Here is a 23,167-nt window from a genome sequence, read left to right as displayed (position 1 = left end):
GTAGGTGATCGTCATGCAGGTTACGCTTGGTGTCTCGATCTTACTCTGAGCTTCACGCTACTGAAGCTAGAATGGTCTAAAACTAAGCGGATCAGAAACAAAGCACAAAAAACGTAAAAAACAATTACAGCAATGGGAAGCTCGACGACTCGACGTGTGAGCATAAATGCGTTGCCGGTTTAACGCCGATTCTTTTTTAGTTTGCAATGCGAGTTAAACACAATTAAGGGAATCATCCTACAATTTGGCAAGAGTGGAGATGAAAGGAGCATCCCGGCTAATTGGTTAAATTGATTCCTCACTCGCGTCGAGTGACCGCTGACCAGTGAGTCAGCCTACGTTGTGCTTACTCCCGGTCCTTGATCCCTGGTTCCTTTGTAGCTTCCTCGTGAAAATTGAAAAGTCACACACTGAGAAAAATTTCCCGCTGGATCGACGTGACTCCCTGTGAAATATGCCTCGACAGGAATATCTAGTTGAAACAACAGGGAATCTTATTGTTTCAAGCGGGATTCCTATTACTTTAGAGTGAATTCTGGTTGATTTAACGAGAATTTCATTCTTGCCGTGGCACATTCTACTCGAGCATTTGGACCGCCTTAAGCAGATACAGATATCAAGTCGTATCAGCTGTTGCCAAATTTAATGGGGCGATTTAACACGTGAAAACGGTTGTGTGGATTTTTGTGCGCGAATTTTAGTGAATTTTTTGCATAGTGCGAAGCAAATTCCATAAAATTTTCAAAGGAATCCGCACAAACGTTCTCTTGTAAAAAATTAAATTTGGTAATGGCTGATGTGGCTTGGTTTCTTCCTGCCAAACGCTGTCCATTTCTCAGTGTACTGATAACTCGGAGAGCAAGCAAAACACCGCAACGTCTCCAAAAGCTCCACCTGAGTAAGAAAATAACTTACAGGAAGCAAGACAGGGGTCTTTAAACAAGACAAATTTAACACCTAACAGCCCCCAAGGCATCCCTTTCTCCATTTGCCGCCCCATAAACCAGCAGAACCCGACGCTGGATGTAAATATAATCCTTGTTTTCCTGGGTTGAGTTACCGTAGGGGTTGCTCTAAATATAAGGGCGGACGGATGCAAAACCTCAGTTCTTCTTCCTGATGGGTGCCACATTGATCTACCTATATTAATCAACCGCTTCTAAGTTACGCTAAAACTTACTCAGATTTCTACGCGTTTGGCAACGTTTATCCCGGGTGGCGCTTGAGTGATGGCTCGTCGGACTTCTGCGGCGGAAAAAAAACCCTTCCAAAGCACGGGTGCACCATTCAAACTACCGTGCTATGCAAAAACGTCGTATGAACCGTTGTCAGTCGCCAAATTTCCTTTGGTTAAATGAGAATTTTCAGGAAAACTCAGAAATATTTTCCGTTCATTTTTCCAGAGAATTTTCTTCTTAGTTAAATCTAAATTGTCTGAAAATTTCAAGAGATAATTTCATAGTTTTCCTCAAAAATAATCATTTCATTGGAGGAAATTTGGCTACCCTCGAATGTTCATACGGCGTTTTTCCTTAGCATAGCAACACAAGGGAGAGATCAAAACACAAATCTGAGGACAACGTGTTGAGTCCTCTCGGAAGTGTCATTTAATCTGGGCCGTAAGATCAGTGTCAGTGATAAAAAGATGAGATGCTGTAGGTGTTTTAACAAAATTTGTGTTAGCGTCACTTCGTAGAGGAACAATTTAATTTGCTTAGTAATGCGGTGAAAATAAAAATAAATGGCTAAGTAAGTAAAAAAAAAATAAAAAAAAAAAAAAAAAAATAACTATGGCTTGCATCTAAATTATAGGGTTGTATTTCATCATATATGTATGTGGTTGTGTTGGTTCGTGGTCAAATACGTAATGTTTCAAAACAGGGTTGATACTGAAATTGTTCAAGCTTGTGTGACTGACAAAATAAACAAAAACTGCGCAGAGCACACCGATAGAGCCATGTTTTTGCCATGAATCCTTTTTTCTGAGCACAATCCAATGTATCATCCTGACAAGAAGCGCTGTTTACACATGAACAACTGCTACATTAAAGGAACTAGTTAGTGCTTCTCTATTCCTTTTCCTTTTTCTTTCAACTTTAATTTAAATCATCTGATCACAAGGAATGTAAAAACATTCATATTGCTACAAATCATCGGGAGGCTAACCTAGAATTCGAAACTGAACACAGATGCCTCACATTTCTAATTCAATCAAATTGGCCTGCACCGCGTGCGCAATGGACCGAGTCACAACAAACAGACCAACCCAATCCCGGGCATATGTCAGGAGGTGGTCCATTCGATTCGACTCCCTTAGGTGTCAGCCTCCGCCCAAAAACACCGACAATCCTTCTCGTTTGCGGTTTCCGTTGTACGATGATCGGTGGATTTCGGCTTGGAACGGCATCGATGCCACCGTTAGATGCTGAATCACTGCGGAGTGTAGGCATGGGGTTTGCGTCAGCCCACCGACGCCCCCTCAATGGGGAGGGGGGGGGAGCTACTCCAATTTGGAGCCTGTGGTGGAACAGTAACACAGCCTACTTAACATATTTTCATTCGAGCTTTTAGCTCCTTCCAAGCTACTCCAGATGCAATCGCTGCTTTCCAACGTTGCCAACAGATTGATATTTGAGACAATTGTTTGACGCAAGATGGATTATGACGTGCAAAATCTGACAATCTTTTACATTCCTCAGACCCTTAAGAAATGACAAACGCCACTCGGTGATGGTCACATTATCTCAAAAGTTGGATGCTGCTTGAAAGTGGACGGAGTCCATCCTCGTGGACGGCTGCAATGACTCGGTTCTTCCGAGCAATACGAACATGGACGCAATTGAACGTAATTCTGCCAAACGGAACTATGTGCATTAAGACTTGAGCCCTGAGACCCTTAAGGATATATACGCAACATGGCTCACTCATAAAGCACATAGTTCCGTTTGGCAGAAATACGTCTAATTCGGGTCGCAAGACTTTCCTTCCAGAGGTCAATTTCCTTGGACGTCGAAATGATCAGACTACCATTAACGAAACGATGATTGAATATAACGTGCAAATTTGAGGATCGCATTGTGATGTGGGGGATGAATTTTGAGACTTATACCAAAATAGCTCCAAATAACAAAATTCTACATCTGATATTCACAGAGGTATCGACTTTTAGAGGGCACGGTAAACGGCGCGAGTTCATGTGCATCATTGTGTCTTCAATTTGATATCTTTCAAGTTCCAAAGTTTACCGCACTAATAGGTGAAACTTGGATGTGAAAACAAACACACGGTCAAGGTATAAATAAAATTTCATTTTTTTTCGTTGTTCAATTTTTTGCTACGGCTTAGCGGGCGCGGGAGCATCGAAAGTTGCTTACTACCCCTGTCCATTCTACCAACAACATTTTGTAACATTTTGCAGGAAACTAAGACAGAGTGTTGATTTTAATACCAGTAAGTGCGTAATCATTGTATTTGCCGCAAAATACGAAGACATTTTGGGCTAAATGCGCAATAGCCAACTCGTGTATTGGAACTCAATTTAGGTTTCGGAGAGCATCCAAATATTTCTTTCCTAATTATCTGTCAAAATTTATCGATAGGATTTCTTTGAAATTGAGCGCAAGAAACAAGAGTACTGAACAATGGTACAAGACTTCTGGAAACAGCAAAATGAAACTTCCTAAATATTTCTCCCATAATTATAGCTGTCAAAATTTATCAACAGAATTTCTTTGAAATTGAGTTCAAGAAACAAAAGTACTAAACAATGGAATGGGGCTTCTGGAAAGAGCAATATTAGGAGCTTCCTGTCGCGAGATAAGCGGGCTTCCTGTGCGAGACCAGGGTGCATCGAGCACCATGCAGAGCTTCAATTGATTTTTATTAAACAAAAAAGAGCCGAAACTCAATGGAAGCTTGCCGGTGCATCCAGCCGCTCGTTCAATTCCGACGCAGACCACTTAAGTGGACCTCCCGACACCCTCCACAATTCAACGAGGGGTCCGTCCGACCACGTGGAGCCGAGAGCCTGCCGTCGCCGCTGACAAGTCTATTTTAAGTGCGAGAGAAAATAATTTTTGTGGCTAAATTTTCAAAAATTCATTCCTTCACATAGGTAATCAATACAGTATCAAAATTCTAAATCAAGGAGTCTAAACTTGTAGGGATACTTCCATTAATCGTCATTTTCTGAAGTAAGGGATATGACTTCATTCCAAGGTTGCGAAGTTTACCTAAAAAATTCGATTTCTGTACAGAAATTTACCTCTGCAATTTTGGTCCAAAAATTTCCGATTTTCACCCGTGATCAGAAGGAAAATCAGTGAAATTTTCGATTAGAAATTCTGAAGATTTTCCGAGTAAAAATACAATTTGCGAGGATAAATTTGGCAACATTGAAATGCAATTACGTTATTTCGTGAGGGGAACGGCGAAATTACGTCAGGCGTTTTTTCCCCCAAATTATTTAACTTCTTCTTTTCCCCCGCGGTACGATTGCCTTCTTTTCTCCCATGTTCTTTTGAATGGGTTAATGAAAACGCTCTAGGAAAATAAATTTTCACGATTTTCCACACTCGTATTTTGAGTGAAGGGATACAATATTTTTCAAATTGGAAGCCTTACGTAAGCTTCAGCATAACCCCCTTCTCTCTCGTAAGAACCACTGAGAGCCAAACTCAGACCCCCCTTCCTTAGTGGAAAATTACCCCAGATAATACCCCAGATTAGTCAATACTTGGAAAACTCCCGATTAAAGTCAGCCGAAAAATGTCTCTACCACGAAGACACCCCCCTTTTTCCCCCGGAAACCGCGGTGCGGCGACCTCGCCCGGAATCTTTCCGCGGTCCGGGACGAACTTCCGGAGCCGTGGATCACTGCGGGTGTCGTGAGAGGAGTTTAATCCTTTCGCACCTTCTTCCGTCCATTCATCCGCCCCGGCCGGCCCGGCCATTCATCGCACTCGCTCATTCACACGTCCACGCGCTCTCTCATTGATACACTTCCAAGCCGAGCAGCACGATCTGACGCATTAATTCGTGTTTCCTTACATACATATCCATCGAAAATTGCCATTTTTCAGTTCGATCCGGCAAGTGTGTCGCGCATTCGTGCCGGCGCGCCATGTCAACGATCCGGCTCCGTGTTTGTTCGCGTGTTTTGATCGTGTCAGCCGCTGATTGAATCGTCAGCACGGTATCGCACTTGCACTCACGGCGCCGTTTCGAATTATACATCTCGGTTATTAATGGGCCTTGCGAACCTCAGCCAGAGCAAAACGAGGAGAAAATGCTCTTGGAATATGCCTCAATAATCACTGCGTCGCAGTTGAAGTTTCTACAAGAGTTAGATATGTTTCCAAAGGTAGACCGGGGATATAAACAAAGCAGGGAAGCCCGGAAGCCACGGCCGAAGAAAAATCGCCTTCAATCAAGGAGGTATGCAACGCGCGCTCCTAGAAGTTAAAATAGTGGTATGCGCCTGCAAACCTAACAGGGATACTTCCCGCAGTGCGCAATGCGTGAAGTATCCCTGTTAGGTTTCTAGGCGCATACCACTATTTTAACTTCTAGGAGCGCGCGTTGCATACCTCCCTAATTGAAGGCGATTTTTCTTCAGCCGTGGCTTCCGAGCTTCCCTGCTTTGTTTATTTCCCCGGTCTACCTTTGGAAACATATCTTGTAGAAACTTCAACTGCGGCACCCAAAGAGAAAAGGCAAAGGCTTTCCCTTATTTTGTAAGAAAGCTTGAATACTTATTGTTGGATGCATCTACGAGACCTGCGGATTCTGACTCGTGGCTCGCGTGAAGGGCACGTGATAGCGGAGAGAGGTGTAAGAGGATGCTGAGATGAGCCTCGAAACACATAAAAGTATGTGCTGATCATGGCTCATACAGAAATTGACTTACTGCTCTCTTGGCTATCGCGAGCGAGAGGCACGTAATCCGGGAAGGTGTGAAGTTTCCCCCGTTCGGCGGCATGGAGGCGCGATCGGCTACTAACGACCTGTCACAACTCTGGCGCGGCCGCCTCTCGCCGGCATTTGGATCGATGCATCGATTATCGGACCCGCTCCATGAGCCCGGTTCCGCCGGGGTCTCATGGCTTTAATTGAAGCCAGAACACTCTCGCACATTGGTGCCAATTCGGAAAAAAAATACTCCTAAAACTGACAAATGCTTACTAGAAAATTCCAGGCGAGGAAAGTGAATGCTAAGAAATCTAATTTCGTAGCCTTGTTTGTGTACGTCTCAGTGCTGACATTTGGAAAAGTGTTCATGCCGAGATTCATCAGTCATCATAAGGCGAATTGTATTAGATTTTTTGCTCAGCAAGTAGGTCATGAACCATGCATCATTAGGCAAAAAGTAGCTTTGACCTACGACCTTACTTGGATTGCATTTTGCAAAAAGGAACTAAGAGTGTCTCAATCATGCTGAGATTGTGCAACTTACATCCCTTGCAATAAAAAGACAGAAATAAGTACCGCAAAAAATTAAATTTTCGAGGAATTCATAGTTTTTTGGGAGTCAAAATAAAACTTGTCTAGATGATTAGTTTCTTAGATCTTAGTGGCATTGGAATGCATTTGGTTTATTTTTAAAAAATGCAATCCGCCTATACCTCAACTGAGGGGATTGGAGGACAAGGCACATGCATGAGTTAGTGCAGTTTTTGGGGAAAAAATTGAGATATTAACGATTTCAAGTAAAGCTAGTCTTAATGCATATTATGTGAAAAATTCGCTCCTTAATTCCAAATTTTAAGCATCAAAAAGTCAGTTTGATTGTTCTTCCGCCACAAAGATCCATGTAATTTCGAAACTTCAAACACGTATTTCTGTAAATAACAAAAACTGCATTTATGCCCCTTGTCCTCCAAGCCTCTTAACTAACGTCAAAAATGTTTAACTGAAACTTCCAAATTGTCTTTTGGGGATATTTTTCTTTTTTTTGAAGCGTAACACTTTTTGACGATTCTGAGCAGAGACAAGAGACCCTCCACTAGTATCTTGGCCATAGTGGAAGCTTTTACTTTCGGGACTTGAGCATTCGACTGTTGACTTACCTACATGGTTAATGTTCAACAACGTGTTGGCAGTTTCGTTTTGCAAACAAGCCGAAAATGGCCGACGTTTGGGAAAGTTGTTTGGCTCATGACGTCATCCGAAGCTCATCATCGACCATGTAGGTAAGTGAACAGCCGAAACTAGGGTGATGACTGTTGCTCCCTAATAATTGTCCATAAGGAATTGTTGAAACCCCGAAATTAAAAGCTTCCACCTGTCGCTAGGAGGCTAGTGGAGGGTCTCTTGTCTCGGATTCTGAGCCGGCAACAGAGGCGCGCTCTGGATGATGGATCGCGAGTTGCGAGTGGCGATAAATGGAAATAAATCACCAAATTGCCCTACACTTTCACTCGAGAGCGCCAATGAACGTGAACGTGAACGTGAACGTGGCCCGATACGCACGGTCACGGCGAAGGCTGGACGCTAGACCGAGTTCCTTATTGTTCTCGGCCCCCACCGAAAAAGTCAAAAACTAAATTAGCCGCCTTGAAAAATGAGCTCTCCACCAGAGATTTTCATCTACAGGGCTTTTTTTTATGCGGATCGCAGTGGATCGCGAGGAACATCGGTATTTTTTTATTCCGTTCCTCAGCGTGATCCAAGCGTTCCAGGTGGATCAGAGTGGAACGCTGGATCGCTCTTCCGAGGTGGGGCGAGCTCGCGATCCACTGTGATCCTAACCTAATGCGAGGAAGTTGCCGTCCCCAAAAAACCAAAACAATAACAAATCGAACCAAATTCCAAGTTTGGATTTTTTTATCACTTGGAACACTTGGATCGGTCCGGATAGCTCAGGATTCCGATCCAGCGCGTTCCACTGCGATCCACCCTGATCCGCGATAAAAAAAAAAAGCCCTCATACGACCGGACCCAGACCGAGGACGAAAGAAGAACAAAATTACGTGGGCTCATCGAAAGCGACAAGTGGCGGCAAGTGCTGTCGTAATTTTCGGATCCCGTGGGTGTCGTGTCGCACACTCCCGTCCACGGCGAAAACACCGTAACTCCATCGTAAATGTTTTCAATTTCTAAAACACTGAACGTCCCGTTGCGGGAAAACCAACCAACTTGCAATTCGAATATTTTTAAGAGTGTGCCTCTAGCATGTCATTGGAACTTTTAGTTGAAAAAATGAATCATGTAAGTGATGATGTTTTCGTGTAAGAAAGCAGTATGTGTGGATGATAAATGCAAAATCTAGATGAAGTTACGGCGTTCTTGCCTGCAACGCATGACGGTAGTATGTGGTGCCTGTTTGGACAAGATGTTAAGAATCCCGACTTCTTTAGGACATTAACTGGTGATTATTTAACAGCGTGACAAATTGTAAGGAAAGTTGTCTTTTTTACATTTTCAAGAAGACATTCGGTCTTCCAATCGAGAATCAATAAACTCAAGGGAATATAAAGATAACTTTTCCGTCATCGAATGAACGGAAATAAACCGCATTCAAACTTAAACATTTTCTCGTCTTGATTTGAGACTCATCATTTCAATAAACGTATTTTTTCATAAGTTCCTATAGTTTTGTTTTTTCTTTCCATCAACAAACACGCCCGCTCTCCAGAGTTGGCACGTTTTCAATCCAAAACATTTAAGATCTAAATAAAATCCCGGCTTCACCCTACATTAGCTTTTCCTCCTGTCACTCGGTTTTTTTCGTATTTTCCCTTTCGAAACAGGGAAATTTTTTTTCTGGATTTGGCACGTTCCCGACCAAAATACACACGCCCCGGAAAGAATGACTTGTTCTGCCGTGCTAAGTAAAAACGCCGTGTGAAAGTTCGAGAGTTGCCAAATTTCCTCCGATGAAATGTTTCTTTCTGAGGACAGCTATGAATATTTTTTCTTGACAATTTTAAATAATTTAGATTTAATTACGAGGAAAATTCCCTGAAAAATTCAACAGAAAATATTCACAAGTTTTCCTGAAAATTCGTATTCACTCAACGGGAATTTGGCGACTAGCAAAAGTTCATACGGCGTTTTTCCTTAGAACGGTAGTATCAGCAACCCTGTTTCCACCTGAAGAAAGTTACGAATTGAAAACAATAATAACGAAAAAGACAAACACGGCTCCTCGAGCGGATAAACAAAGCGACCGGGTCCGAAAGTTGAGTCGTGAATAATCGATTATCGATATTTCTCCATTTGAAGCAATGATAAAGAATCGATTATCAAGTTGTTGGTTGCGAACACCCTGTTCATCGATCCTTTTCTATAGGTTTAAAAGACAGATCAATCGATAGATCGCAAAGCACGCCACGCCACTGTCTGAAAGTTGCTTCGTGCCAGAAACCGCAGGAATTCGATTCGATTAACCTGCTGCGCTCCCCGCCCGTTTACTCCCTAAATTAACCTCGGCCCGGTCCTAAGGCGCCGGGTCCTCCTTCTTCCGCCCAGGGATTGTAATTTTTCGAAACGCCCGATTAACTCCCCGCCCCTCCCCCTGCACCCTTCCCCCCGCCCTCCTCCGGATATCCACTTCAAAGTTACAACGCCTCCGCTTCATCTTCAGCGTCCAGGAGGTGCGATTGTCGGCCTGTTATTTGCGGACCGGCCAAGGTGACAAAGATCACGGCTTACGAATTAGCCGGGTCACTTCGATCAATCGATCCATCGATTTATCGTGATTTTTTCTTTTCTTTTCTTTTTTGGATACCGCTGTGGATTTTAAATGTGACCACTCAGTTGGATAACTTGCAGGTATCGCAGGTTTGTATCCATGCACTTTTGACCTGTGCCCTCCGACAGCAATTTAAGAGGCAGTCGCGAGGCGTGAATGATCGGTTATTGATATTTCCCCATTTGAAGCTATGGTAAATAATCGATAGTCAAAAGTGTTCGTTAGTTCGTTGCAAGCACCCTGTTCATTATTGATCCTTTGCCATAGGTTTGAATGGCAGTTCAATCGATGAATCGCAAAGCACGCCATACCACTGATAAGAATTGGACAAGTTTATGAGGCAGCGTAAAAGTAAAAGCTGAAGTTAATAGGAGGGGCTTGGAGGACGAGGCGCATGTATTCAGTTTTTGCTATTTCGAGAAATACGTGTTTGAAGTTTCGAAATTACATGGATCTTTGTGGCAGAAAGAAAGTTAAATCTGACTTTATGATGTTTGAAAATTGGACTTTGGAAGCGAATTTTTCACAGAATATGCATTGAGAATAGTATTTCTTGAAATTATTAAAATCTCAATTTGTCCTACGCACGTATGCACCTTGTCCACCAAGCCCCTCATATATGTTAGAAAATGTTGATGACACTTTTTTAACCATTAATTGAACGTATTTTTACCAAACGGAACTGTGTGCATTAAGACATGAACCCTGCCCTGAGACCCATAATAATATATGTCTAACAGGGCTCACGTGATAATGCACATAGTTTCGTTCGGCAGAAATACGTCCAACTAACCTTCGAAGATACAGAACCCAACACAAGATTTTGGTTACTTGTTCTAGCTGTGCATACACACGAGTTCAACTAATTCCATCCGTGCACATCCGCCGGTAGCTCCCCGGTCATCCACGTAGCTCCCTATGCGCAACTTATCCCGACGGCCCTCCTTCGCGATGCGGGTGCTGCTCTCAGATCCGGGGCCGTAATCGGGCGGTAATGGCTGCGGTCAAGCGCGTAAACGATACGACCGCAGTACCGCACTCGGTAACTTTAGCCGCGGCACCGGGAGTGCGGCACCCTGTGTTCAGTCGGCAGACCCGGCATCGACAGGGATGTGGAAGCGTCGCCCGGCGCAGGAAGTCCTCTTCACTACCTAAATCGCTGCACAATCACCGGCTTCCGCCCGCATGCTCCACTGTCGCCTCCGGATTTACCGAGCTCCTGCCAACAGATTCATGTGGCGACTATGATGCGACGAGGCGCTGCTTCATAGCCAGAGACAAGAGACCCTCCACTGGCCTCCTAGTGACAGGTGGAAGATTTTACTTTCGGGGATTCAACAGTTCCTTATGGACAATTATTAGGGAGCAACAGTCATCACCTCAATTTCGGCTGTTGACCTACCTACATGGTCAATGATGCGCTTCGGGTGACGTCATGAGCCAAACAAGTTTCGCAAACTTCGGCCATTTTCGACTTGTTTGCAAAACGAAACTGCCAACACGTTGTTAAACATCAACCATGTAGGTAAGTCAACAGTAGAATGCTGAAGCCCCGAAAGTAAAAGCTTCCACAATGGCCAAGATACTAGTGGAGGGTCTCTTGTCTCTGTTCATAGCCCGAAAGTTTTCCGTACTTAAATTATTGCAGCTTTAGATCAATTTTAAGCTTTTTCGAGGGTTGGGCCAAATGTTCGGACAGTATCACAAGGTTGGATGTAATTGTTTGGAAGCCATAGTGAAATTCACTCATTTATGGGATTTTTGTACGTCCATGTGAAAGTTGTTCATTTATCGAGTGACTTCATGCAAGTGACTTTGATGCGAAAGGAAATCTGCTGGACGGCAAATTCAAGTCGTCGTCGCCGTCCCCTCCCCCCCCCTCCTCCATTTATTCTACAGACAAAGTATTTGAAATGATGGTAACATGGTGATGCAGGTCGATTAGCATTGCTAAGAAAGGGATTTATCGATCGAGGTCATTCGATAACGATTTAACTATCAACTCGCTGGATCCACGCTATTTTTCGGGGAAAAGAAGGCCAAAAAGTTCAAAAATTTCAATTAGAGTCTAAAATTTGGAGGTCTAAGAGGTATCAGTACAAGATTGAGGCAGCTCAGGCAGAAGCATTGGAATATTGAGCTGGAATACTATTGGAATACTAAGGTGGGCTTACTGATGAATAGTGTGATCTCAAGATCTTAAACCTTATAGATTTCTCGGCATGACCTCAGCTTAGTATTCAAATTAATAAATTTGCTTGAGCTGCTTCAATCTTGCACGGGTACTCCTTAGACCTTAAAATTTTTGACTTTGACCCTAATTGAAATTCTTGAATTTCTTGGCCTTGTTCAAAAAAGAAAAAAGTTGGAACATTTTAATACTTCTAATTTACACAGTTGAGGCTGTAATGCACACTAAAAGTACGCGGTCAGATTGCGGACAAAATTACTCAATCAAGTTTGTTTCAAAATTAAGAGATTGAGATGAAAGGTGAGACAGGATACCCATCCGAGATCGCAAAAATCCGAGACCATCGAATTTCGAAATCACGCTCGAAACTGCGCGTTGCTGACCCGCTAAACGACGTACATTAAGAGGTCAGCAGCTCAGTCCGTCCATCAAGCAATATCTTCGCACTGCTGACCGATACAGATCTTACTTAATTTTCACGGGAGCCACGAAGAACATAGTACAATACGAACAGCAGGACTCATCTTAAAAAACAGTCACGCCTTTTTGTCACCAGGGTGACGCATACCCAAAGGCTTTAAAAAACCAAGGGACCGGTGGTCCGTGTCCTTTGTGCAAGAGCTAATCAACGTTTTCTGCACGTAGGTGTATCGATTTGATAAAGAAACCGTCCGCCAGGATTCGTCGCCCTTGTGACATAACAGCGTATCTCATTTACCTCATGAGCTTTGTTCTCCGCTTAACTCTATGCTTTATGGGGCTCGCGTCAAAAAAGAGATACGCCCTTATTTCACGGGAGCAGCGAGTTAAATGGGCTCCCGCTCAAGCGTCGACAGTTTTATTGCGACCGGGATCTGCAACCGGACACATTTGTGCTAAAAGCAACTATCTTATATGCAAATCCTATGCGCGTAGTTCCTTTTAGCATAAATACGTCCGATTGAAGGTTAGCGGAAACATTACCTTAATACCCAAACAGCAATTTACTCGCTTGGATCGGAAGTTATGAAATATTCCTGGAATACGCTGTAGGGTGTGGTTCGAATGCATCTTCCAGAATGACTTTGATTCGAACTCCAAATTACCTTACGTTACGATACTGGAACGAGTGCTATTTGCTGACAATTTTTTCGGATGCAGTTCTTTGCTACATTATTTATTATCCTCAACATTAAATCAACGTTTCAACTAGGCGAGCTTTCTGACAGCCCTGGTAAAAATTGGCGATAGGAGCTGCGTTTCAAAATACCATAATAGTTCTTATAGCCGACTGAAGAAGGCGATAGAAAATCATATAGCTGGCTGTAGAAAGTGGAAAAAATTATACGGCCGGGCTACACGAAGCGATAAAAAATTATACAGCCGTGGCCGGGCTATAGTGCCTATCGCCGAGCTTTACACTTTATCGCCTGGCTTTTGCTTTTTCGCCATCGGCTATAAAAGGCTATAAGAAAGTGTGTAGAAATTCGTGTGCTTTGTAAATCCTTAAGTTTGTACGGAATCACCTTAATATTTACAAAGCGCACATTGTATTTTCCTTTACTACATACTTTTTTTCATCAATTAAAATGAGAATAATCCATACAGAGTGTGCAAACATTTTAAAGTCATGAGTTGAAAAACGCTGACTCCGCCAGATTAAATATTAAAGCTTAACACAAAGCGGAGCGGCGACGCACTGGCGCCTACAAACCTAACAGGGATACTCCACGCATTGCGCAACGCGTGAAGTATCCCTGTTAGGTTTGAAGGCGCCAATGCGCGTTTTGCGCTGGCTGCCCGCCCGCCGCGCCGCGCCGCAGCGTACCACGGCGCTTGAAGCAACTATTCCACACCAGAGGTATTGCACAGTATCATACAAAATTGCAGGCGCTCCAACATTTTAGGAATGGCAGGCATCCTTCAAAAGTACGGAGCTTTCCTCGCAAAATAAATCAAGATACAACGGCCCAAAAAGAGAGCGGTAGTCCAAAAACTCACTAAGTCCTAGCATCCGTAATTAGTAACGTTTAGCATACACTCCATCGCCATGCTGTTGCTTAATCGCCATCGGCTATAAAAGGCTATAAGAAATTGTGTTGCCGGTTATAGAAGCTATTGGAAATCTTACAGCCGGCTGTAGGTCTATGGTATTTTGGAACACAGATTCTACTGCCAATTTTTACCAGGGAGTTGAGTATTTTCTAGTAAACTGTAGGCAAAATTTTATGATAAAAAATTGGAGGGTAGGTCTAAAACAAAATTCTTTCCTTAGTCCTTTAGTCCATTTTCTCCCTTAATCTATAGGAACCACCCATTTCAACCAACAGGATTGCTCCATACTACCTGTGCCTTCTTTGCCTGTCACTGTGTCTACCAATTTCAATGATCAGTCCACTGGGTACATTCGCAGTTGCGATTTAATTGTTTTCATTGGTATGTGCCAATGAGTTTATTTCCGATAGTGAAATCTGGACAATGATGATATCTGATAATACGTGAACTCTCTCGACCGCTGTTTGGTTGAATTTGCATGAAAAAATCGGAGATGTCTATACGGCGCGAAAAGGGAGTGAAACTATTCCGAATGCGCACGACTCCTGTTCGCAAAATGCCTACTCCAGGCTTCAAAAGCTGAAACCCCTGATTATCCCCGGCTCTGGAGCAGGTAACACGATGCAAATTAAATCCCGAAAAGAAGAGGGAACCTGTCGGGAAGGTGCGAAGTACGCGCGCGTGGAAACATGCAATTTAACATGTTTATGTATACAAATTGGCTAATCTGATCCGGGGAGCTCTCACCGGAAAGCTGAGGTGATTCCTTCAGGAATCCGGGCAGTGTTGCCGACATAAACGTCGCTTAAAAAGCGAATTTAATTTCGACTATTTCGAGGTTCGGAACTACTTTTGCGTCTGATTTGAACCTTGCAGTTGCGCTTTACGTAGTCCTGAACTGTAGAATTGCCGACTTCAAGAGGCGTTCTGAACACTACATTTCGACGGTGAAACTACCAAACCACGTATCTCGTTGTCGATGTTAAATAATTTCCTCTGCTTCATTAGTGTAGTGCGCATTCATTCAAAATATACATGAAAATTGCAAGAATAATTTATCTAAAAAACACAAGAAAACGGATAACCAAGGCTAAAAAATAACAGAACCTAAAGCCTGGGACGGTTCGGGTTGGTTTCAACCCCCTTTTCGAGAAGGAAACAAAAATATATAAAAAATATAAAAAAATTATAAAAATCAAAATACCTAAATCCCCATTTTGTCAAAGAAAAAAAAGAGGACACCAAGAAAAAAGGAAAAAAGTAGAACATAAAACCTAACGAAATGGCGGTGTAGGTATTTTGATTTATATACTTTTGTACATATTTTTCTTTCCTGGTCGAGAAGGGGGTTGAAACCACCCCGAAACGTCCCAGGCTTTAGGTTTCTTTGGTATATGGCCTTGATTTGCCGTATTATTGTGTTTCTTAGTTCCATCCATACCTAGACTGGTGCCCTATATTGCGTTTATTCGCGACATGACACCCTGACCCCGCAAAATCAAAATTTCGGAAAAAATCAGCTTGAGGCGGCAACGGGGGCTGGCCGACGAGTGATCGGCTAATCGTTCCAAGGACGGCCAACATCCGCCGTTCGCTGCCCGATGTCAGGTGCAAGCGGTGCTGCCAACTGGCATCCGCAACTGAAGACTTTCCACCCGTTCCCACCCGGAATTCAAGCGTTTTCGCTCTGGCAACGCCGCAACGGGACATACAGGTGGTACGCCCGCGGTCCCCCATCCAGGATAGCGCACCCGCCGCCGGGGACACGGGGGCGGGAGTTCCCCCGGGACTGGTAAGGGGGGAGGGGGGAGGGGGGTGACGGCGCGGAATGCGGCAACTCGTCTTGTCAGCGGACGGACCGAACGGCTCGCGCGAAATTTTAGACGGGCCGCAATCAAGTTCCTCTCGACGCTCTGCGCGAATCAGGAGGGATGGAAACGGAGCAGCCGGCTTTGTTTTTGTTTGGAATTCAAAAAAAAAAAAAAAAAAAAAAAAAAAGAGGCCTCGTCTAGCAGAAATGAACTGAGCCACGTCACCTGATTTGGAATTGGGCAATTCAACTTTTTACAAAAGAACGTTTCAGCGGATACCTATGACGATTTTGAGGGATTTGCTATGTACTGTGCAGAAAATGGACTGAGATTTGCACAAAAATCTGCAAACCATCTTCATGTAAAAAATTAAATTGTCATTAAAGTTAATTAAGGACTTCAGGAGATCCCAGGTCTTTCAAAGCAAAATAAATTGAGCTGTTCTATCTTTCAAACGCGAATTTCTCGAAAACTAAGCTCAAGGAGCGAAAAATTCGATTATACCAGAATAAAAATTGAAAATATGATGGACTCACGACAGCATTGACTCACTGGAGACGCTAACTAGGGAGGTTTGAGCACTCACCTGGAAAAAAAAGATGAAGAAATGCATTAGTTCGGTTTAAAATTTACTATATCATCAGAAATATAGTGGTGGTAACAATAATTACAATTGGTCGGCTACATTAGCAATTTTAAAACACTCCTACTGCCCGTTTTTCAGAGTAAAGGAGGGTATACTATAACCAGCCGCGGCCGCGGGACATAACACACTGTGTTAATTTATGTCCCGCGGCTAATTTTACTATACCCTCCTTTACTCTGAAAAAAAAAAAAAAACACATGGATTATTTTATGCTCTTGAGGTGATTTTCCAGCAGGGAGAAAGTGAAAATATAACTTGTACACTGTCTTGCTTTCATTTGGATTGTTACAGCAGCTTAAATTCGGCACAGTAAAATTTATTTGTGAACCCTCTTCATGATCAACCGAGTTCTGCGAAGGTTTTGGTCCCTCGATACGAGAATCTCGACCAGTTTTTCAAGATCATAAACAATCTAGCTCCTTGCGCTTCGTCCTAGCGAAGCGTGGATTATCGACCTTTCCCCATTTGAAGCTATAGTAGAGAATCGATTATTGAGGTGTTCGTCGCGAACACCCTGTTTATCGATGTTTTTTCATAGGTTTAAATGACAGATCAATCGATATATCGTAAAGCACGCCACGCCACTGAGCAAATTCACACCAACCTGAGGTGGGCGCAACTACTCATGAGTGACGTAGTGGTCTATTGGGTCTGTGGTTCGTGTGGGTTGCACGTTCGAATTGGTCTTGCAAAACCACCCGACCCCCCCCCCCCCCCCCCCCCCCCCACGACACCCCACAGACCGTGAGAATTCGCGTCGTTTTTATCACACTCGGGGCATTTTCGCTGATAGTGGGTGAGACGAGTACCTGCATCCTACACCCATGAGTCTAGCCCCCTCAACCCCCCTACCAACGAGATACGCCACCTGGCTGCGACTACAGGAAATTAAAGACGAGCTGCGTTGGTTTCAGTCGCGAGAGCTTTTTCTACCGCTCAATTTTCGCTAGCTTTCACATCACCAGGTTGCGACATTTCAGAAAGAAACTGAAAATTCAGCTAAAACTGCAGAACGGTGTGTCGGATGAAGTTCAATGTTTCCGGAAGGAAATTCGTCGTCTTCTTTGCAAAAGATTGTAATTACATTTCAATCTTTTAAAATTTCCCATAGCAAATTGCATTTTTATTGGGAGAATCTTGGACATTCCTAATTGAGAATTTCTTTGATTTCTCTTCAGATCTCGAGTAAAAATCGGTTAAATTTTGGACCAAAAAATGCACAGGTAAATACTGATAAAAAATTGAATTGAAACCCTGGCTGGTAGCCCTGGTAGACAAAACAAAAAGGAACACTTGTCAATGTGAGGGGAATATTTTGAAATATTACATTTATGGTGTTCAAAGTACAGTACTCAATGTTTTGGGTGTTGACAGGTTGTCGCACCTCTGACTTGTGGGCGTATCTCGATTTTCGCTTGAGTCCCAGAAGGCATGGATTTATATGTAAAACAAGGCTCATGTGGAAATTGAGATCGACTCTTACGCCAAAGGAGCGATGAGGTGTAATGATGTCAGATGATAAGTTTTTTAACACCGTAAGTGCCTGAAAGCGCGATAGAAGAAACACGGCGTCAATATGGATTTCAAAAGATGCAAATACTAAAGCACGACAGAATCCATATGCCCATCTTCAACCACTCTCTTATCCCTTTTTTATAGAAATGTGTGACTGCTGTGCTCTCCACTCCGTGCGCATTTACGAGCTGTTTCGCTAAAACTTCCACGAAGCGGCTTTAAATAAAACCGCAGGACATGTTTATAGGTGTTCATAGTGCACAGGTATATTTGGTCTCGATTATTACCCTTGACTCTCTGCGGATTGCGGTTGGAAAAGAGAGGGAAAAGAGGCGATGAACAAATTCTGGAGCAATTTTACGTGCCTTGCTGCCAAAATGGGCAAAAACACTCATCATTGCTCCCAAAGTGAAGTAAAAACACTTGAATACCGAGGTTGTGACAGACAATAATTGAAAAAAAAAATAATAAATAAATAAATATATACCATGGTCCACGCGCCGTACACGATATTTTACAAACATATTGTAGCTGATATTAAAGTTAAATCTCAAGAGACTATCACTGCTGAACCGTAAACACATAGTTGCAGGAATTGATAACTTAATATTCTTTTTTTGCATGTTACAAAGTGTAAAGAAGAAGATTGACTCTAATGGACTTAAACGTGTCTATAAATTCAACATAAATGCGCGTGTGTTTTAAAATTGAGGTGCAGAGGGCATTTTGTAAGTGCTTTTTCTACAGGGTGTGTGATCAAAACTAAGTAAGAGGGATTATGTACAGCGAGAACTTGCGGACACTTGAAGTGTTGTTGCCCGTGTTTGATTTGACACTTAAGGATACATCATGTATACGTGTGGGTAGCGATCACAAGATGAGAAGTGACTGTTATAGAGTGTTTACACCTTTAAGTGCCTGAGTAACTTTGTTTCTGTTAGCGTCCCAACTCAATGCACAAATATTTGAAACTTTTGCGAGATATATTAGAACCTTAAAATTTCTCTCGTGATTGAATTAACTTCAAACAATCACGAGCAGTCACAGAGAGCGTACACTCGAATCAATTTTTAGTTTTGTTTTTTTTTCTTTTTTCTTTTGAAAATTAAACTATTCGTAGAGACTTGCAATTTTACGGTGATATTTATTTGATTCCTGCTTTTTGTTCAAAGTAAACATTAGAGAAGCAGAATTTTAAATATAATTTCGCATACGTAAAAATACATATAACAGCATGAGCTGCTAGTTTGCACACAAAACATACCTGCAATTCCATTACTTTTAAACACAGCAAAATTAAAGTTTTTGCGGGCACAATCCGAAATCCGAATATGAAGAAAAGTTACTTGATCCCACAGTACTTAGTTTCCTCACTTGTACACTGAAATAATATTATTATTTTAAGTATATTTACTTCGATCACGCAGTCACTAAATTTTAAAACGATTGCACTGTCCGTATGTAAGTGTGCTCTTGAACTGAAGCCTGTAATCAACTCCCATCCAATTGGCTCATGGCCTCGTGCTTGAGCAGGAAATCCAATATTTATCTGAAACTATTCTGCATGCAAAACTTCAGCTATACCAAAATCTAGGCTGAGCTTACATTGACTCATCCTCTAAGCAGGCTCCGCTCTCTGAATCACCGGGAAACCACGATGTATCCAGACCGGAAGGATGTGCTGCTATGCTCCGTAAAAACGCCGTATGAGCCTCGGATGTTGCCATATTTTCTCTTAGAAAATCATTATTTTAGAAGAAAGCTATGAATATTTTTCCTTGAAATTTTCAGACTTTGTGGATAAAATTTAGGACGAAATCATCTGAAAAATCGTATAAGAAATGTTCGCAAACCTGAGAATTCGTGATTTATCGAAGAAAATTTGGCAACGCCTGATGGCTCATACGGCGTTTTTCCTCGCACGGTGGTGTAGAGCTCACAATCTTCACATTACCTCACAGTAATTCAGATTGTTGTTGAATAGAACTTTCTCAAATAGAGGTTTAACTTAGAACGACCCCAACCCCAACACTCCCAAAACTTGAAATTTCAACGATTCGTCTTTTGAATAAACTCAACTGGTGGGGAGGGGGGGGGGGGGGGTAGAAAGTATTTTGTCAGTGGCCAGTGGCCATTAAACAATCTTAAATTCCACCCACTCATTTTCATGTCATTTACCTACTAGGTGCACCAGAAAAGTTGCCTTGAAACCAATAAAAATCCATTTTATTTTCTCAATTAAAACATTGGAATTGCTTTACAATCTGTTGGTCCTAATTTCACCCCGTATCGTTTTAGTCACTTATCCGTATCAATTAGTTCTCATCAGCCATTAAATCCGAAAAGTTTGTGACTGGGCGTTGGGAGCAAACGACTCATCAACTGGGAAACTTTTCGGGCAATGTCGAAAGATCGTGCGGTAAATGTAGCGTTTGGCTATCTTTAAACAGGTGAAATTATCATTTTTTCCAGGTTTGACAACTAAGCTCCCGGAGTATCGTACGTTTAAGCCGTTAATGAAGTCCATCACACGCAGGACGAACCGATGTGATGACATCATTGACAATCTGTTAATGGAGCCTCGGACTCAGAGGCTGAGAATGAATCGATGATCTCATCGAGATTTCTTTTTCGTCTGGATGTGATTGCACCCGGAACTGGTGTAGCAAAATTCAGAAAATTTCACCTGGGATATATAGTTCCCGGTCATTTTTTTTTCCATTTTGAATTTGGTAACCTCCACAGAAAAAGGTATCGTACATAATAACTTACGTAAAATCGGTTTATTTGGTCTATTTGTTTATTTAACAAAATTTCGACACCAAGAATCCCAAAATATTTGAACTGAACCGAGTTATACGACCAGTTTTAAGTTTACAGTTCAAAGATCGATCTTTTGGAACACGATAAAAAATGCGTAAAGTGCGGCTCAAAATTATTCGGATAAGCGGTAATTTTACTTCTTGTATTGACACGCAAATTGACTGACAATAAGCCAAGCACCTAAATCGTATTTGGAGAGGAGGTACTGCACCACGTTTTTTGGAAAAAAAACTCAAATAGCAAATTATTTTTACCAAACTTTGAAAAACCTGCTTGCCTGAAAAAAAAAAAACCTTTTTTTTGTTGTAGCAGAAATTTACGATGAGAATGCGCCACATGTTGGACCATTTTCTTCACCCTCCGTTGTATTATGCTTCTCCAGTGGCGTGCGGTGGGTTCAGTGACAGGGCAAGCTCTAGCGTTCGCCATCCGGGGGGGGGGGGGGGGGTTAACGTAGCCTCTTTCCCTTCCCCCTCCCCCTAGCCTCCCTAGAAAATTCTTAAAATTTTACTCTATTTGCTCTATTTTTCGGATGAAATCTGATGGAACGTAACGTCTTGAAAAACTGTATTTTTATTTTTTTCTCTCTTATTTTATGATTTCGTTTACTCAACTTGTTTCGAATGTTATTGAGCATTGGAGGACGGCTCCTTACTCATAACTCCTAATTTTGCCCCTTATTTGAGGTATTATAGTCTTTATTCTACAGCATTTAGAATTTTTTGAGTTACTTAAATTTCCCAAAAAAAGAGGCTTTCTGCATTTAAAACCATCCAAAAGTGAGCGAAATTTTATAGAATATAAAGGCATTTGCTCCGGAGGAGCACTTACAACCGCGACGAAAAGAGGGAACAAGATAGCGCATCGGAGGCAGAAGCAGCGCGTTGCGGTGACGGGCCAAGAGGTGGCCAAGAGAAGCGAGCTGCGATCGCGCAGCGAAGGGCTCGGACTCGGAACGTACCGCGCTCCCCGCCTGCCTTGATTCCGCCGCCGAGCAGTGGCGCTCCGCTCAGCTGATCGCAAGCGATTCTCCAGCGCATGAGTTAGCCCGTGTTCAGGCCGCGCAGCGCGCTGCGCCACCTCCATCCGCTCTTCTGCTTTCCTACTTTGGTGGCTCTGTACGTATTTCTGTCTCCCTCTCTTTCTGTTTTTAATGCAATTTACTTACTGAACGCATTTAATAAATTATATTTGCTAAAATGTAAAACATTTAATAGGTGTAATTTTCTTCTTACTTTAGAAATCTTTGGGCAAGCAGTGCTTGCCTTGCTTATCCGGACCGCACGCCACTGTGCTTCTCACATCCGACAGTGCAGAAATTTTGAGAATGGATGAATGAAAATATTTAGTCCTGAATCTGTTCTCCGAAACAAAATGAGGGCAAACGAGTTTTGCAAACAGCCACATCCTCTCCAAAGTTCATTTCTTCCACCGCAATAGACGGAGTCGAGTAAAAAAAAACTCTATCTACATTTTGGCACGGGCCCCGTATCACATAAGCGTCCATCAATATTGCGGCTCTGCTAAATTATTGATTGGGACTTTTATTTCTAAGCGGATGTGGTACAACGACGCAGGCATTATTTTTATCGGGCGAGTAATTGGCTCGAAATAGCTTCGCGGAGACAATAATAGCACGAATTGTTATGAAATCAATCGATCAACTAAAAGCGGCCGATGACATGGGCTCGACCCTCCCTCCTACTCGTCAGGTTTTTATTTTAAGGGTAAGTCAAACAACATGAATAGTCGTGCATCAAATTTTGCTCGGCAGAAATATCTCCGATCTTTTTATAAAAAATTGTGTTTGCAACCAGTATGTACCATTGCGAGACAATTTTTTTTTTTTCATCCTCTTAATGTTCGTACTACACGTAGAATTTAAGTGGCAAACAAAGGAAACAACTTCTTGAATCATAGCTTACACATTTCTCTTTTTTACTGAAATTTTCGTAATTGGAAATTAAGTCAAAGTGTAAGTGTGCAGTGTGTGCACCAAAAACGTTTTTAATTTTTCCCTGTAGCAGCTCAAGGCTACAGGGTAAAAAGTGTCCAGTAACAATTTGAGGAACCATTTATGATAGTAAGATGGTTGCATTGATGCAACTATTTCTGCTCTATAGATGTCTCGGTTGCATATACATCAAAGTGAATGCGCTTGAGAGAGACACGACAATTGTTCCTCTGACTTGCGAGCAACGTTAAGATGCAACTATTGTCGCTCTGGGGATGTCTCCGGTTGCATATACACGAAACTGAAGGCGCTTGGCATTTTCCTCGGGTCGACGCAATAGCAACTTTCCCCATAAAAATTGGATTGAAAGCATTCCAGGCTGAGAATAGTGTGAACTCGGTGACTGCATGACTGGCATGGACGAGTCTAATTGGCCGACTGATTGCCGATTCGGTGAGCGGTCGCGATCTCGCGCCAGAACCGATCAATTTAAACGATC

General features: G+C 42.6%; 1 protein-coding gene across 4 annotated transcripts in view; it reads right to left on the bottom strand.

Moving 5' to 3' along the window:
- The window catches only part of rau (RA domain-containing protein rau), a 204,691-nt gene that overhangs the window by 26,349 nt on the left and 155,175 nt on the right, over window positions 1-23,167 (bottom strand). Inside the window, exon 1 of one of the 4 annotated variants that reach the window (XM_072303819.1) lies at window positions 19,156-19,373. The exons of the other annotated variants lie outside the window; for them this stretch is intronic. Coding sequence (XP_072159920.1) covers window positions 19,156-19,167 — 12 coding nt within the window. The 5' untranslated portion in view covers window positions 19,168-19,373. Of the gene's footprint in view, window positions 1-19,155; window positions 19,374-23,167 lie in introns of those variants that run through there. 4 annotated transcript variants of the gene reach the window in all.

Source organism: Bemisia tabaci, chromosome 8, assembly GCF_918797505.1.
Source record: "Bemisia tabaci chromosome 8, PGI_BMITA_v3".
Taxonomy (NCBI): domain Eukaryota; kingdom Metazoa; phylum Arthropoda; class Insecta; order Hemiptera; family Aleyrodidae; genus Bemisia; species Bemisia tabaci.
This window is presented reverse-complemented; position numbering and strand designations above follow the sequence as displayed.